Source organism: Myotis myotis, unplaced genomic scaffold, assembly GCF_014108235.1.
Source record: "Myotis myotis isolate mMyoMyo1 unplaced genomic scaffold, mMyoMyo1.p scaffold_m19_p_6, whole genome shotgun sequence".
In the NCBI taxonomy this organism is placed as follows: Eukaryota; Metazoa; Chordata; class Mammalia; order Chiroptera; family Vespertilionidae; genus Myotis; species Myotis myotis.
Window position 1 is genome coordinate 79,469,439 of NW_023416368.1, and position 13,911 is coordinate 79,483,349.

The 13,911-nt window shown below is 42.1% G+C and overlaps 1 protein-coding gene and 1 non-coding gene across 5 annotated transcripts in view; both read left to right on the forward strand.

The window, feature by feature from the left end:
* The window catches only part of LOC118658314 (zinc finger protein 555-like), a 51,372-nt gene that overhangs the window by 5,577 nt on the left and 31,884 nt on the right, over positions 1 to 13,911 (forward strand). Inside the window, exons 2-5 of one of the 4 annotated variants that reach the window (XM_036313694.1) lie at positions 4,353 to 4,404; positions 5,307 to 5,433; positions 5,859 to 6,039; positions 6,940 to 9,750. In XM_036313694.1, coding sequence (XP_036169587.1) covers positions 5,400 to 5,433; positions 5,859 to 6,039; positions 6,940 to 8,506 — 1,782 coding nt within the window. In that variant the 5' untranslated portion in view covers positions 4,353 to 4,404; positions 5,307 to 5,399 and the 3' untranslated portion in view covers positions 8,507 to 9,750. Of the gene's footprint in view, positions 1 to 4,352; positions 4,405 to 5,306; positions 5,434 to 5,858; positions 6,040 to 6,939; positions 9,751 to 13,911 lie in introns of those variants that run through there. The other 3 variants (XM_036313695.1, XM_036313693.1, XM_036313696.1) reach the window with 3 other exon arrangements.
* LOC118659554 lies at positions 3,307 to 3,413 on the forward strand. Its single transcript, XR_004968639.1, has one exon. It is a non-coding gene; the product is annotated as a U6 spliceosomal RNA (small nuclear RNA).

Genomic DNA, 13,911 nt, shown 5'->3' on the forward strand with positions numbered 1-13,911 from the left:
GTTGTTCTTAACCTGGCTTCAGGTGTCAATTCCCGCACAGCACAACTCTGGCCAGTAAGTTGAAGCTGACCTGAGTGCCTTATCCGCAGATAAGACATGTCCTGATAGGACACACACCCGAGAAGTATAGTCTCAGAGGGCACACTTGCTCCCCGGGAAACTCAGAGTTTACGGTAGTCAGGGCACCCCAGCAGGACATGCAATTTGAACTGGTGACCTTTTGGTGCATGGGTTGATGCTCAGGCAGCCAGCCAGGTCAACAGGCCCCCACTGTATCCTCAGAGTTCTCGGTGCAGACCCAATAATTCAGTCTAGGCCTTGTTGCAGAGGGACTGCTGAGGTGGTCTGTCTCAGACAGTTTTGTTTAGCCACGGCACCAGTTTGTCCACCTCAGCAGTGCAGATGACCTCTGACGGTGATCTGTCAGTGTGGAAGCTAACAGCTGTGAAATGAGCAGCTTGATTTCAGATGATCCTATTGTAGAACAAGGCCGTTGTCATAGACATCGGTAAGTGATCCCACCAGACCCACTTGCATCCATGAGGCTTTCACAATTTCGGACCTCACAGAAAGCTATTAGAAATCTTCCACGTTCCAGGGTCCAAGTCCTGTTCACGGAGCTCCTACCTGCTTTCAGGCCAGCACAGTGTGTACTGAGGCCGAAACAGCCCATCGTGGACGCTGTTGGGTTTTAGCTCACAGGCAGGTCCGGGAAATATAAATACAAGTGTTGTGAATTCAGAATGCCATCAAACACCAAGACCTTTTCTTCCCAGTAGGAAGGCTGATTCACTGCAGGGGCAGACTACTGTGGCCCAAGTGAAAGTAGAAATGAGACTGTCCTAAGCCCTTTTTGTTTTGTCTGTCTTAGAGTCCAAATTGACTGCTGGACAACTGTTAGCCTCTACAGGTCATCAGAAACAGGCTTTTATAAGAATTCTTTAACCAACTGGAAACTTTTACTTAGCACATTGCACACCAATAGTTTTATTGCTAGCTTTACCCAGTGGCCAGAGTACAAAAAACATTTTCCAAAGTATCATACTTTAAAAAGATATTAGCTTGTAAGAACATGTAATAACTTCAAAATGCAATGGGTATTTAGTTTTAAGTCGTGCCTTTAACATTTATGTAAAACACTGTGTAATATGAAAACACAAGAATGCTCGTGATCCGCCCTCAATGTGTTAAAATTCCAAAAGTCTACCTCCCATTTAGTGTTGCCTGTCTTTTCATTTTCGTTCTTTCTTTCTTGAACCTAGGTAAAAATCATAGTAAAAAGTCATCAGTTCTGGAGACCTGATCTTGTTTCTAATACTTAAAGTTTACATTCCAACCCATGCACAGTGCCAAAAAGCAAGGAAGTTGTGTCTCACTGATAATTTTTTCCTTTGTACGGATTGGGGTGATCCCACTAGCACTGGTGAAGTTATGTGGATATACCATTTGCATCAGTTTTTATCATGCATGCAAGTGCAGGAATCACAATCATTTTAAGTAAAAAATCTCCTCCCCCTTTATTCTCATTGCAAGTTCACTCACACCCTATATTAGTTTCCCAGGGCTGCCATAGGAAGCAACCACAGTGCGGGGTGTAGTGGGGGGCGGGGGGCTTAAAATTTTGTTCTCTTACAATTCTGGAGGCTGAAGTCCAACATCAAGTTATTGATAGTATCATGCCCCCTCAGAACCCTTGTTCTAGGAACATCCGTGTCTGTCACGGCTTCTGGCAGCCCCAGGCACTCCAGGCTGGTGGCGGTTCCGGGCTCTGCGTTCCTCTTCACGGGGCCATTTCCCCGGTGCTTCTGTCCTCATCTGTCATTTTCCTCTTCTGAGGACATCGGATTTGGACCCATTGTCATGACCTCATTGTAACTTGATTACACTTGCAAAGACCTTATTTCCATAAAATTACATTCATAGGTACCAGTGTGGGACCTACAGGAGGCAGCCGATCAGTGATACTCTCTCATCGTTGATATTTCTCTCTCTCCCTCTCCCTTCCTCTCTGAAATCAATAAAAATGTTTTAAAAAATAGATAAATAAATATAAAACAAGGGCTTAAAGAAAGTGCAGCCCCGGCCAGCATGCCTCAGTGGTTAGAGCGTTGGTCTGCTCACTGGAGGGTTGTGGGCTCAATTGCCAGTCAAGGGCACGAACCTGGGTTGCATGTTTGATCCCCACCCCTGGTTGGGGCATGTGCGGGAAACAACCAACTGATGTGTCTCACATCAGTGTTTCTCTTTCTCTCTCTCTCTCTCTCTCTCCCTCCCTCCCACCTCCCCTTCATCTCTCTAAAAATTGGTGGGGAAAAATATCCTCCCTCCTTGGGTGAGGATTATAAAATAAAAAAATAAAATACAAAAAGGAAGTGTGCAGCTCAGTGGTTCATGAGCGTAGGGGTTGGCCTGACATACTCTTGGGCTCAGAGGGGAGGGAAATGAAAATGAGAGACGCTGGAAGTGCAGGGGATCAGTTTTCTCCTGGAATTTGAGATGAGGAAGTGTTTCCTTTGTAGGAAGGCACTGGTGAATCTCTTATCTGTTTTTTAGTCAAAGACAAATTTACCATTGGATTTTTTTGTTGTTGTTGTTTTTTTTTAAAGAAATACATCCTTTTTTTTTTTTAATGCATTTTATTGATTTTCCACAGAGAGGAAGGGAGAGAGACAGAGAGTCAGAAACATCGATGGGAGAGAAACATCGATCAGCCGCCTCCTGCACATCTCACACTGGGGACGTGCCCGCAACCCAGATACACGCCCTTGACCGGAATCGAACCTGGGACCCTTCAGTCCGCAGGCCGACGCTCCATCCACTGAGCCAAACCGGCTTCGGCACCATTGGATGTTTTTTATTTCAGTTAACTCCTTGGCAAAAAGGGACTCTTAACCTTGCCCTCAAGGTCAGCAAGAGTACTCATGAGAAATCCAAAACACTAATTCAAAATGATATACGCACCCCTATGTTCATTGCAACAAGGTTTGCAGTAGCCAAGACATGGAAGCCATCTAAGTGTCCATTGACAGATGAATGGATAAAGACACAGTACATATATACAATGGAATATTGCCCAGCCATAAAAAGAATGAAAACTTACCACTTGTGACCATGTGGATAGACCTAGAGGGTATTATCCTAAGTGAAATAAGTCAGAAAGACAAAATACTATATGATCTCACTTATATGTGGAATCTAAAAAACAAAATAAGCAAACAGACTCATAGATACAGAGAACAAACTGGTAGTTGCCAGATGGGAAGGGGGCTGGGTGAAAAGGGGAGGAGATTAAGAAGTACAAATTGGGTGCTCGCTTCGGCAGCACATATACTAAAATTGGAACGATACAGAGAAGATTAGCATGGCCCCTGCGCAAGGATGACACGCAAATTCGTGAAGCGTTCCATATTTAAAAAAAAAAAAGAAGTACAAATTGGGCCCTCCTTGGCTGGTGTGGTTCAGTAGTTAGAGTAGGAGTGGGGACCTTCCGGCTCATGGGCCATTTAAGGTCCAAGAAATGATTTGGTCTGGCCCTGCCAAGGCATTAGGAGTGAGTTAATTAAATGTTTGACCAAATATAGCAGGCTAATTTTTAAATTGACAATTTTATATGGCCTATAAGTGATGTTATAAATATCCAAATGGCCCTTGGCAGAAAAAAGGTTCCCTACTCCTGAGTTAGAGCGTTGGCCCCCACACTGAAGAGTCTCGGGTTCTATTCCCAGTCAAGGGCACATACTTGGGTTGCAGGTTCAATCCCCAGCCCTAGTTGGGGCTTGTACAGCAGGCAACTGATCAATGTGTCTCTCATCGATATTTCTCTCTCCCTCCTTCTCTCTCTCCCCCCTCTCCCTCCCTCCTCTTCTCCTTCCCTCTTCCTCCTTCAGTTCCACTCTCCCTTAAAAAACAAAATCAATGGGAAAATATCCTTGGGTGAGGATTAACAAAAACAAAATTGTTTTTTAAAGTACAAATTGGTTGTTACAAAATAGTCATGGGAATGTAAAGTATAACAGGGAATTTAGTCAAAAATATTGCAATATAATTATGTATGCTGTCAGGTGGGTTCTTATCAGGGTGATCACTTTGTAAGTTATATAAATGTCTAATCACTATGCTGTACACCTCAAACTAATACAGTACTGTATGTCAACTGTCATTGAAAAATAAAATTAATTTTTAAAAAATGTAAGCCCTCATCCAGGTTTTACTTTGGGCTTCACATAGTACTGAGTGATTGGTATGCAGTAGAGAAGGAGCTGAAGTTTGTGTCACATGGGATTGGTGGTCCATAAAGTGTGAATATTTCTTTAATTTGCATAGAATTTCTTTAATTTCCCTCATGTGATCAGAACCCTTTGGTTAGAGAATAAGTTGTGATGTGGACACAGTAAAAATGTAGAGGTAAGTTTATTGTGTTAGTGGCACTTTAAATCTATGAGAACTTGAGTGTGGACTGGAGTATGAGGTTCTGATGAGTCATAGCCTAGATCAGGGGTGGGCAACCTTTTTGTGAGTGCGTGCCAAAACCAGCAAAATGTCTGACTCAAAATTCTTCTGCGTGCCAACCCTAATTTTTTGAGAACATGTTACGCCTACTTGATATCTCTTAAGGTGTACGTATGTGAAGAACCTTGAAGAAATAATAAAATTCATTCGAGTGACAAAAACACAGTATATGATGATGAAAAATACATTTATTTCTTAATGTGTACATGTACACTGATAGTCCGACAGAAAACTTTATGACTCTGTTTGATATTATCAGTGGGACTTTTGCTGCTGCATCGCTGATGACAGAGATTTTACATCAGGTTTATATTTCGTGACCTTCAGAGATAGGCACGAGCTACTACTTTCATCCGTCAGGCTACTCCTATTACGAGACTTAACAAAATTCATCACTGAGAACAAAGATTTACAAGCGTATGTGGATGAAACCAAAACACTGGTCGGACCTAGGAAGGCAGGGAGAGTTAAGGCAGAGGCATAGAAATTGCTCTTCCCCTCTCTCGTCAATCCATGTCTATGGTCTTTAAGATAATTGTTATGTAAATTATTTATTTATCTAAGATGCACCTACACTGAATTTATCTGAAAAATAAACAAGTCAATATTAAGAAAAAAATTGTAAATGGAAGATTATAAGAGAGGGTTTTGCGTGCCAGCAAAAGTTACTGGCGTGCCATGTTTGGCACGCATGCCAGGGGTTGCCCACCCCTGGCCTAGATGTTAGGTGAAGTGAGCCCAGTTGCTCAGTACTGTGGGTCTCACCCATCCTCCTGCACATATATTGGATGTTTCAGGACTCGGTGGTCTTTGAGGATGTGGCTTTGGACTTCTCCCAGGAGGAGTGGGCTTTGCTGGATGCTGCTCAGAGGGAGCTCTACAGAGATGTGATGCTGGAAACCTTTAGAAACCTGGCATCCGTGGGTAAGAATGACATTGTTCCTTCACTTCGTCATTTAGAAAACATGCATTTTTTGCATACCAAGACTGTTCCCAGATTTGGAATGTGGAAAGGGAATACATTAATTAATAAGAAAGACACTGTCATAACTCATAGAACTAGAATCTAATAGCTCCTCCATGAAAATGAGAATCTATGTATTAGACTGAGTTTTTCTTTTCGTGTAAAAAAAGTGTTATCAGTGAATATAGATTTCATGGGTTATCAGGGCGCCCAGAAAAGTTTGTTTTTGTAACTTGGGGAGAATTTTATGTTTATTAAGTTGCTTACCATTGACCTCTTGTACCTGTTACTGATGAAGCTCTGACACAGCCAGCCTCCTCGGTGTCATGTTTGGCTCACAGGTGCCTGTATTCATCTGTAGGGTTTGTTCCCTTTCTGTTTTCAGATGATGAGACTCAATTTAGGTCCAATGGGTCAGCTTCTCAGCAGGATCTTTATGGGAATAAAATGTCCAAGCAAGATAAAATAGCAGAGTTCACCAGAGATGCTTGGGCCTCCATCTTAGGGAAAATTTGGGAAGAACTTAGCATTGAAGATCAGCACACAGACCAGTGGAGATATCTGAGGTGAGTTGCATTCCTGGAGGAATCTTAGTATGTCTTGAAATTTAAAAAGCAAACAAACTAACAACCCACATAAGCCTAGATCAAATTTGTCTATTCAGATTTTCACATAAAAAACACACCTTTAGCCGAAACCGGTTTGGCTCAGTGGATGGAGCGTCGGCCTGTGGACTGAAAGGTCCCGGGTTCGATTCCGGTCAAGGGCATGTACTTGGGTTGCGGGCACGTCCCCAGTAGGGGATGTGCAGGAGGCGGCTGATCGATGTTTCTCTCGCATCAATGTTTCTTACTTTCTATCTCTCTCCCTTCCTCTCTGTGGAAAATCAATAAAATATATTTTTAAAAAAACAAAAACAAAAAACAAACAAGCAAACAAAAAAACACACCTTTATTAAATATGACATAGATGTTGAATGTTAGAAACAGTTGAAAAGAATTAGGGGAAAAGCCCATGTTTAGGAAACACTGTTATCATAATGGCTGTGGTCAATCCATTCTGTTCATTCCACTTTAAAACAAATCACTTAGGGTAGAAAACAACATATTCACTGAAATTGGTGAGAATGTAATTATAATATTAATAAATATTAATAAATCATTATTTTTATATTTTGTTAATCCTCACCTGTGGATATTTCTTCCATTGATTTTTAGAGAGAGTGGAAGGGAATGAGGGGGAGAGAGAGAAATATTGTCACATTGATTGGTCACCTCCCACACGTGCCCTGGCTGGGATTGAGAATCAAGCCTTGAGCCTGCAACTGAGGTCTGTGTCCTTGACTAGAATTGAACTTGAGACCCTTCAGTCTGTTGGCCCAGCGCTCTAACCACTGAGCAAGCCCACTAGGGCAAGAAATCATTAGTAGTCAAACTATTGATAACACGTTTCTCATTTTTTAACAGAAATTACGTGATGGAGAGACTCTGTGAAAGTAATGATCAATGTGGGGAAGGCTTCAGTCGGACTTCAAATCTTAATCTGTACCAGAAAACCTTTGCTGAAGTAAAACAGAATGAATGCAGTGCATATGCAAAAGTCTTCATGCATCATTCATCTCTACAGAGTCACATTGCCATTCATACTAGACACAAACCGTATCAATGTCAAGAATGTGGGAAGGCCTACAGTTGTTCTTCAGACCTAAGAGTGCATGTGAGAACCCACAAAGGAGAGAGGCCCTATGCATGTAATTTATGTGGAAAAACCTTTCCTCGTACTTCTTCCCTCAACCGGCATATAAGGATTCATACTGCGGAGAAAACCTATGAATGTCAGCAATGTGGGAAAGCCTTCATTGATTTTTCAAGCCTTACTAGTCATCTGAGATCCCATACTGGAGAGAAGCCCTATAAATGTAAGGAATGTGGGAAAGCCTTCAGTTATTCCTCAACTTTTCGAAGACACATGATAACACACACTGGAGAGAAGCCCTATAAATGTAAGGAGTGTGGGGAAGTCTTCAGGTATTCCTCAACTTTTCGAAGACACATGATATCACACACTGGGGAGACACCACATAAATGTAAGGAATGTGGAGAAGCGTTCAGTTACTTCTCAGCTTTTCGAAGACACATGATATCACACACTGGAGAGAAACCCTATGAATGTAAACAGTGTGGGAAAACCTTCATTTATCTCCAGTCCTTTAGAAGACACGAAAGGATTCACACTGGAGAGAAACCCTATGAATGCAAACAATGTGGGAAAACCTTTATTTATCTCCAGTCATTCCGAAGGCATGAAAGGACTCACGGTGGGGAGAAACCCTATGAATGTAACCAATGTGGGAAAGCATTTAGCCATCCCTCATCCTTTCAAGGACATATTAGAGTGCACACTGGAGAGAAGCCTTATGAATGCACTCTATGTGGGAAAAGTTTCAACTGGCCCGTATCCTTACGAAAACATATGAGAACACACACTAAAGAGAAGCCCTATGAATGTAAACAATGTGGAAAACCCTTCAATTTGCCTGCTTGCTTTCGAGAACATGTGAGAATGCATCCTGGAGACAAACCGTATGAATGCAAACTATGTGGGAAAGCTTTCTATTGCCACATATCCTTACAAAAACATATGAAAAGGCACACTGCCGAAAAACTCTATAAATGCAAGCAATGTGGGAAAGCTTTCAGTTGGCCCGAACTTTTGCAACAGCATGTGAGAAAACACTCTGCAGAGAAGCCTTATGAGTGCAAGGAGTGTGGGAAAGTCTTCAAGTGGCCATCATCTTTACCAATACATATGAGAATGCATACTGGAGAGAAACCTTATGAATGCAAGCAATGTGGGAAAGCCTTCAGTTGTTCCTCATCCTTAAGAAGACATACGAGAACACACACTACAGAAAAACACTGCGTATATAATGTGGGAAGTCCTCCTGCAAGTGAATTCACACACAGTGCTTTAGAAAATTCACACCAGGAGGGACATCTTATGAAAGCTGTAAATATGGTGTTGCCTTTATGAGTATCTCATTATTAAAATGGACCCATAGGTAGTATATTTCCAGTTCTTTTGCAAATAAACATTTAGGTGAAAAATAACTCTCCAAGTACTCTTAGCTATAGTACATAAAATTTGCATGTAGTGTTTTTTCTTACATTTCAGTAAACATAACTTTCATCTTTAGTTTGTGTACTTTAAATTGTCCTCTAAAGGGTTATTGAAACAGTAACACTTTGTTATTTGTTGGATGTTTTTTACTGACTTAATGTGGCAGATACGGTTATCAACCATCATATATTTTCTACCTTTTTGGCCAGAGGAGTCTTCCATTTTTCTTATAAGTAGTTTTTGTAATTATGAAATTATATCAATTGTTGTTTTCAGCTTTTGCCCGGCCCTGTTGTTCTTGCTTGTAATTGGGAATTGCATTTACTTGAGACCCGTGTGATACCACCATGAGATAGAGAGTTTGAGATGGTTCTGTTGGATTGTGCTATGTCAGCGTGGCCAATGGGAACTGCAGGTCCCAGAATCTTTTATGATTCCGTGTTCTAATTCACCAGTAGCCTAACTTGGCATCAGATTTAGAAGGCAGACGTGAAGAAGCCATTACTTTTTGGAGCCACTTTAAAATGTGATAGAAAGATACATAGGGACTTCTAGGTCCCAGCTTTCAGCGACTCTCCCCGATTTCTTTGCCCTACTGATAAAGAGTATCATCAGAAGAAACAGCCAGTGCTGGACTTCCACTCCTCTCAGAGGCAGGGGCTTCCACAGATACCTCCATGAGCTCGGTATCAAGGATCCACCCACTTGTGTAATCAGGTATCACAATTTGTATTTTCCTAGAAACTGTAAGGTGTCCTCCAGGCCACTCATTCAGACTCATGGTCAGTGACTCTGATTCTATGATTCACCCTCTTCTCCAGATGTTAACATAGTTCAAAGAGTCTAATTTGTGTAGCAAACACTGTTCTTAATACTTTTAGTGGTTCTCTGGTCCTGCCTCCACCATAAAAACTACAATGGTTCAGCAAAATAAAACACTTGGGACTTCTCTGATCTATTGAATTTTTTAAGTGTGCTGACCCAGCTCTTCGTGAGAACAAACACCTTCCTCATCTAGTAGCTTTGCAGAGATTTCTGTTACTCAGAACTAAGTGCAGTTCTTTCAGAGGAGTTTAATTAAAAAAACAATGTGTATTTTATTCTCAAGGAAAATCAACTGAATGGCTTGGGACAACAGAGCATTTTGTCTCCTCGTTCTGCAGGCAGAAGTCCGAAATTGAGGTGTTGGCAGGACCGGCTTCCTCTGAAAGTGCCAGGGAAGCATCTGTTCCAGCTCTTCCCGGCTGCTGGTCATTCATTGGCTTGACGCAGCGTCACTCTAATCTTCCCAGGGCAGCATTCTCCCTGTGTGCATGCCTGTCTTTTCATGTGGCATAGTTTTTGTAATTATTGGATTAGGGCCCGCCTTTCTCCAACATGACCTCATCTTCTACAACAACCCTGTTTTCTCCCCATGACCCATCCAAGACTCCAGAGCCACCTGCCACTGCCGATGTCCACTTCTAACCCCTGTGCTCTGCGTAGTCTCAGCCCCAGTGGTCTGTGGGAAATGGAGATCTCAGAGTCTCTGCAGACACCCAGCAGCCTTTTAAGAAATTCTCCAGAGATACCTAGGGCTCAGCCTTATTGGAAGTTTGCAGGTCAGGTCAATGGGGCAGAGACTAGGGGAAGAGGCCGCACAGGGGAAAATGGAAGCGCAGCTCCTCCTCCTGGGTCCTGCAAACACCACCTCTGTGGGCTGAGCTTCAGAAGGGGCCGCCCGCTGTCTCCAGGAGGACTTCGGGGCCGCTCAGGGCAGATGGAGCCAGCACACGAGACCAGCAGGCTGAGGGGGCTCAGGGCAGGACACGTTCGCTGTCCTCACCGAGCAGAGTGACAGAGGGTCAAAGTGATGAGTGCGTTTCTGGAAGAATCCTAAAGCTGCAGTGTGGGGCTGGAACATCAGCATCCCAGCCACATCGGGCCCCTGGCACTTCTTGCTCAGGCCCGCCTCCTGTGGTTCTGATGGAGAGATGGTTGCACTGTTGAGGTTCAGGAAGTGTCATGTCCCACTCCAGGAGGAGAGAGAAGTAAATGGTGGCTCCTCCGGAGTAGGTAAGAGCTGTCGCATGGGTGATGCAGAGGGCCTGGCTGTGTGTCTGGAGATATCGCCTTTGTCAGTGTGTCTGAGTTTGTCTATCTGTGTCTGGGTGTGCCCGCATGTATGCCCCAGTGACAAAGTTTGTGTCACGTCAGCCTGTGTGTATGTTTGAGAGAGTTCAGGTGTGTGGATGGTGGTTCCCTTGTCCTGGCAGAAGCATTTGTGATTGTGTGTTTTACTGCAGGGCTGTAGTATTTCCTCAGTGTGTTTCCTGAAACCCAAATATACAGTAAGCCCACCCAGCTTTATAAGTGACTTGTATTTAATTTTTAAGATGTATTAGTAGATAGTTATTAGAATATTAAATTCTGATGAATTATTAAAAAGTAGAAAGTTTCTCCCTAGCTGATTTGGCTCAGTGGATAGAGTGTCAGCCTGCAGATGGAAGGGTCCCGGGTTAGATTCCGGTCAAGGGCACCTGCCCAGGTTGCGGGCTTGATCCCCAGCAGGGGGTGTGCAGGAAGCAGCCAATCAATGATTCTCATCATTGATGTTTCTGTCTCTCTCCCTCTCCCTTCCTCTGAAATCAATAAAAATCTATTTAAAAAAAATTTTTAAGTAGAAAGTTTCAGTTATTTTTAGTGGGTTTTCGTGAGTTCCAACATTTACAGAGTGCTTGCTTTTATGGTAACAATGGCACATGCTTGGGACTTTGTTGAGCTATTGAATTTTTAAGTGTGCTGACCCAGCTCTTTGTGAGAACAAACACCTTCCTCATCTAGTAGCTTTGGGGAGATTTCTGTTACACAGAACTAAGTGCTGTTCTTTCATATGAGTTTAATTAAAAAACTGTGTGTATTTTATTTTCAAAAAAATTTTGGGGCCAATCTAGTTGGACCTCTCCAGTTTTTCTCACAATCTAAATTTCTTTCCAAATACTGCTTTTTTACTCTAGTTTTCCAACCAGCAGTGGTTCCACCAGATGAACTCCTGAATGGTAATTGTCATATGAAATATTTTCGATTGTGATCATTGTTAAAGGAAAAGAACAGATGACACCAAAATGGCTCCCAAAGTGGATGTAATGTGATGCGGTAACACAATGCCATCTTGTTAGTTTTTCTGTAAAACACCAAAGTGAAACTGCTATGTGGCAAGAGTATGAACACAATTTACATTTCAATTTGGGTTTATGCAATCTAATTATCATTTAAGCACAGTTTAGTTCCCAAATATTTTGTTTACATCGTCTTGTTTGCATAAACTAGAGAAAGACAAGCACCCACTAACCATTCCTGCATGAAGACTTTCTTGGTCCTTTGTCGGTCTTATAAATTCTCTTCTTTGACCTACCAGAGCACTAGTGGAGCAGAAAGGGAAGAGCAGAGAGCACAGAAAAGTTCTACTGAGTAAGAGGCATGTTTTGCCTGACATTAAGTTGTCGATTGTGTAAATGTTAAATGTACTGTAATTGTGTAAACGACTATTAGTCCAATTTTGTTTCTTACATGCTGCAATAAACATTTCTGTACATGCTCACAGTCTGGCCATGGGCTTGGGTAGGTCACCCAAGTGATGGGTCTTCAAGTCCATTCTGGAAGCTGAACTGGCTCTGATCCAAGTATGTCCATTCTGGGGCTGAAGCTTAGTCCATCGCACCTTGGGGAAGGTTCCTCGTGATGAGGCACAGAGGGAACCCAAATGCACAGACACATTTCAGGATTTTTCCTTACAACATTTGCTCACCTAGCATTGACTTGCAAGCAAGTCGCATGGCTCAAAACGAAAGGGATCTTACTATCACGAGACATTGCTAGATTGTTTCCTGGGGGATTGAAAAATTTGAATCAATAATGCAATCCACAACATCATCTTTTAGGAAAGAACTTGCATTACACAGCATAATTATAGAGAGTGTACTTTAAAGATCCATTTGTAAGTACTTCTCCATTGTTTATTATTTTATTTTGGGAAAATTCATACTTTGTGTAAGTAGAGAGAATGGTTTCAGAAAATCTCATAATATCTATTACCAGCCTTCAACCATTTTCCATCAAGTGTCTTCCCTACAACACCCAGTTCCCTCGATAATTTTGAAACATTTTTAAGCATATAATTTTATCCTTGAATATTTGGAATATATCTGTTTGCTTAAGGTAACCATAACCAATGCTATTATCACACCTAACAATTATCCCATAACATATTCAAATATATAGGAAGTGGCCCATTTCCCTAATGGACTACATACTAGTAATTTTAAAACCTTTACTGTTAAGAGTGTTTGCATTGGGATCCAATATAATCCATATATTTAAATTTATTCTCTCCTTTATATCTCCTTAAAAAAAGTTTCCTTTTTTTTCTTTGTAATGTAATTGTGGAATATAATAAATCACATGGAAATTTTCATAGGTTTTCTAATGGCATCTCCCTGCTATCATTTAACATTTTCTTCTGTTCCCTATATTTGCAGATGTTGTAAATTAGATCTAGAGGGGTGACCATATCCAGATCTGATATTTTGATGAGAATAATCCAAAGGTTGGTTGTATATTCCAGCAAGAGGCACAAAGAATCTGGAAGTGTTATATGCATGAGACAAAAAACAGCCTCTGTATATTGGCCCTGTGTGGTTCAGTCTTTACCACAGCGGTTCTCAACCTGTGGGTCGCGACCCCTTTGGGGTCGAACGACCCTTTCACAGGGGTCGCCTAAGACCATCGGAAAACACATATATAATTACATATTGTTTTGTGATTAATCACTATGCTTTAATTATGTTCAATTTGTAACAATGAAATTGGGGGTCAAAACATGAGGAACTGTATTAAAGGGTCGCGGCATTAGGAAGGTCGAGAACCACTGCTTTACCACAAAGCCTTGGTTCAAAAGCCCACTGGCACTAAACTCAAAATTTCACACATCCAGTTTTCAACACAGCCCAAATGAGCAGATTTTAGCCATTTGAAGCATGCTTGCTTTTCATACCCATAAAACTGTGCCCAATAGCTGCTGCCCTTTGCAGCTCTCTGATCCAAAGACTTCCCTCTGGGCTGCAGAGGGACATCACCTAAACATGTAAGCCTCTCTGTGGTTCCTTTCTCCCCAGGGAGTTTCCTTTCACCCCTCCCCTGTAGGGTAGCGTGGTCCCCTTGCCTTTGTCTCTGGACAGTCTCATGCTTTGGGGGACTTCCCCCATATGCCAACCTGTCAAAGTATTGCCTGAGGAGCTCAGGTGTGCTACTGCCTCCTGTGCTCGTATCTTTTTCCTGGA